Raw genomic sequence first — 2982 nt, 5'->3', positions numbered from 1 at the left:
AAGCATTAGCATAAGTCTAATTTCAGCATAAGCGAACAGGGATAAAAAATAACTAAGCTCCGACCGAGGATGTAGTTTGGGCTTGTGATTAGAAAGGCTAGATTATCGTCGATGCAGTCCAAGCCCATCTTGGAACGTAGGCTTTGGGTTTCGGGCTTTCTTCTTATGGCAGGTGGGCTGGACCGGCCCAATCAGTACACCGGTGCTTCTCAGCCCAGCTCAGATCCGGGAGGACAGAGGTGATATGCGCCGTGGATTTTGCAATCGGACGGCTAACCGCACGGCTTCGCTGTGCCCCGCCTTCTCGTCACAAATCGACGAAAGGACCCATCCAACCCCCAAGGCAGAAGCAAAACCCCAATCTCTGCGCCGCCGCCGACGCCCTCCTCCGCCGTTGCAGTGGCGGCCTCATAGTCGCCTACCGATCCCCACCGCCCCCACTGCCACCGACCCACCAGAGGTGTCTCCATGTCTCAGAATAACCCCTCCCAGCTCCTCCCATCAGGTGCGCGACGGACCCAAGAATATATCACTTCACGTTGAGCTGTGCTCGCGATTGGGTTGTCTCTGCATTCTATATTTTGGGGGTTCGAGTTCTTGAATCGGCTGTTTCCTTTTGCATGGCGTGCGCGGATTGGTGCGGTGACCAGAGCTGATCGACCGGTGCATCGGGTCCAAGATCTGGGTGATCATGAAGGGGGACAAGGAGCTCGTTGGCACCCTCTGCGGCTTTGATGTCTACGTCAATATGGTGCTGGAGGACGTCACCGAGTAGTATGTCGAAAATCACCCCCAAACCCCTAAACCCTAGTCTATGTTCTTCTACGTTGTTTCGTATCTTGTTGGTTACCCTTGTTTGGTTAGATGTTTCTTCAGCGTACTAGCTCAGACCACTTCCTTACCCCAGTTGTTGCTAATTTTAGTGCAAAAATGTTGCTCATACTCATGGCATCATGTTAGTGGGGCTTGGTTAATTTCTTAGATATAACTAACTTAGTGAATTGCGGACAAGATGTTTGTTATAGAGGGTACTTCAGACCAATTCCTCTGTCAGCAGGCTTGGATATTACATAACTTTTAATGAAAAAAAAAGATAGTTTGTGCTCGTTACATGAAAGCAGTGGAGCTTGAATAGTGTCTAAGAGATAGTTATTCTAACTGGTATTGCTTCATAACTTTCTAAGGGAGCTCGACCCTACTGCTCAGTTATTAATTACTTGATGAGAAAAACACCATAGCATTCAGAACATTGTCCTTTAGAAAGCTCCACCAGTAAGGATGGTCCAATCTTATTAGTGAAAGACAACAGAGATGCAGCCAAGTTATCTAGTGATCGCATTCATATCTACTTGCAAAACATGATTCGTTTTGGAGGTTTGATAAACTCCTGGTTCTAAGAGACTCAGAACTCCAGAATTACAGAAGCTATCTCCTTAACTTTTAAATCAAACTCCTACCTTGCAGCAAAAGACGGTAGTTCATTTTCTTTGCCATTCTGTATATAAGCTGCAATAAGCCAACACTTCTTTAGAAGGATCCATTTTAAAGCTGTACTAGATGGTGAACTGTCCGGTTTCCCCGAGCCCATGCCTTGTAACTTACAGTAAATTTTTCTGTATATTTTGAAAGCGCAGCAGGAGTTTCGGTGAATCAAAACGTTGATACCAATTGTTCTCCTCCGAACCTTAAGTTACAACACTTAGCTATAATAGAAACAAATGTTTCAAGTTAACTTAGATCTAGTTTCTTCACTAGTTCACGGATTATTTACATATTTACCATCATTATGATGTGAGTGGTATAAAAAGTACCATGTCAGTGACTCATGTGTCAGTGACACAGTGTAAGATGTCATCCGTAATAATGGTAAATATGTAAATGCCCCTCGCCGGTCTAGTTACACCTTGTCAGGTGACAAGGCATACCTAGCTTGCCTTGCCTTCGAAACCATGATTTTTAGTGTTCATTTACTTTTCTGAATTTTAGTCCATAATCTCACCAGCTTCATGTCTTATCCTGCAGTGAATACACTGCTGAAGGGCGCCGCATTACAAAACTCGACCAGATCCTCCTGAACGGCAACAACATAGCCATTGTAAGGATCATGATCAGATTATGCTCATTTTTAGTGCTTTCGTTATTGTCTAATGCTGATTGCCATGTCTAACACACTCACTTGTCATGTCACAGTTGGTTCCTGGTGGTTCACCACCCGATGTGTAATGAGCTTTTGCTTCCCAGAGTAACCATTCGAGGTGAAAGCATCCCTGTGAACTTTGCACCTTATTTTGGGTAATCATTGGATGTTTCCTCATTTCGGATGTGTTTCTCCTGTTCGTGATTATACCGAAGTTTATTGTTGACTCTGTGTCAGCATCGAAGCTCTTTATGTATTGAACTTACTGACCTGAAGTAGTGTGCCTGCATAGCTGTGGTTATATGATTGGCTATGCTAATTCTGTGTATCTCTGCTCATCATCATTGTACTGCAATGTGAATTCCAGGTAATGGATTATGAAGTAACCTGATAACCGGAAGTGCATCGGTTGTATTTGGCGTTTGCTTGGCAGTATTACTGATTTAAGAAATCCCATTTCTATTTCACCTGCCGTCCAAAACCAGTCTAGGGCAATCTAGTGATCGGAGAAGTTTTGGTTAGTTAAGTCAGATTCTTAGTATTTTTTAATGCATATTTATTCTAGATAATTATCCGAAAAGTTTTTTTCTACAATTTTTCTATAAAGTCTAATGGATCTCCCTGAACTGTTGTGAGAAGTCTGATATACCTCCTTATTGGCTGATGTGGCACCACGTAGGACGCTGACATGACACGTCGCTAAAACCACTCAGGAAGTTAGCTAGTGTTTGGATGGAGGGTTGGCATGGGTTGGGGTCGGGTTGAACCCACAGATTTCATAGTGTTTGGTTGGGAGCTAAGTTGGGTTGGGTTGAACCTGATAGGGAATATACCCCTTGGATGCG

General features: G+C 43.9%; 1 protein-coding gene across 1 annotated transcript; it reads left to right on the top strand.

Moving 5' to 3' along the window:
- Nucleotides 1-314: 314 nt before the first annotated feature.
- LOC136513769 (sm-like protein LSM5) lies at nucleotides 315-2601 on the top strand. The gene is made up of 4 exons (XM_066507739.1): nucleotides 315-505; nucleotides 651-774; nucleotides 2023-2095; nucleotides 2191-2601. The coding sequence occupies exons 1-4, from the start codon at nucleotides 469-471 to the stop codon at nucleotides 2221-2223; spliced, it is 267 nt and encodes an 88-aa protein (XP_066363836.1). The 5' UTR covers nucleotides 315-468; the 3' UTR covers nucleotides 2224-2601.
- The last annotated feature ends 381 nt before the right edge of the window (nucleotides 2602-2982 follow it).

This window comes from Miscanthus floridulus, chromosome 16 (assembly GCF_019320115.1).
Source record: "Miscanthus floridulus cultivar M001 chromosome 16, ASM1932011v1, whole genome shotgun sequence".
In the NCBI taxonomy this organism is placed as follows: domain Eukaryota; kingdom Viridiplantae; phylum Streptophyta; class Magnoliopsida; order Poales; family Poaceae; genus Miscanthus; species Miscanthus floridulus.
Note: the sequence above shows the minus strand (reverse complement) of the source record. Positions and strands in the feature narration are given on the sequence as shown.

What these genes read in the sequence shown, in the direction of transcription:
- LOC136513769 (XM_066507739.1), top strand. Translation starts at nt 469, where the DNA reads ATGTCTCAGAATAACCCCTCCCAGCTCCTCCCATCAG. An exon ending in CTCCCAGCTCCTCCCATCAG is followed by an intron (nt 506 to 650) that starts GTGCGCGACGGA and finishes TGCGGTGACCAG; the next exon opens with AGCTGATCGACCGGTGCATC. An exon ending in ACGGCAACAACATAGCCATT is followed by an intron (nt 2,096 to 2,190) that starts GTAAGGATCATG and finishes GTCATGTCACAG; the next exon opens with TTGGTTCCTGGTGGTTCACC.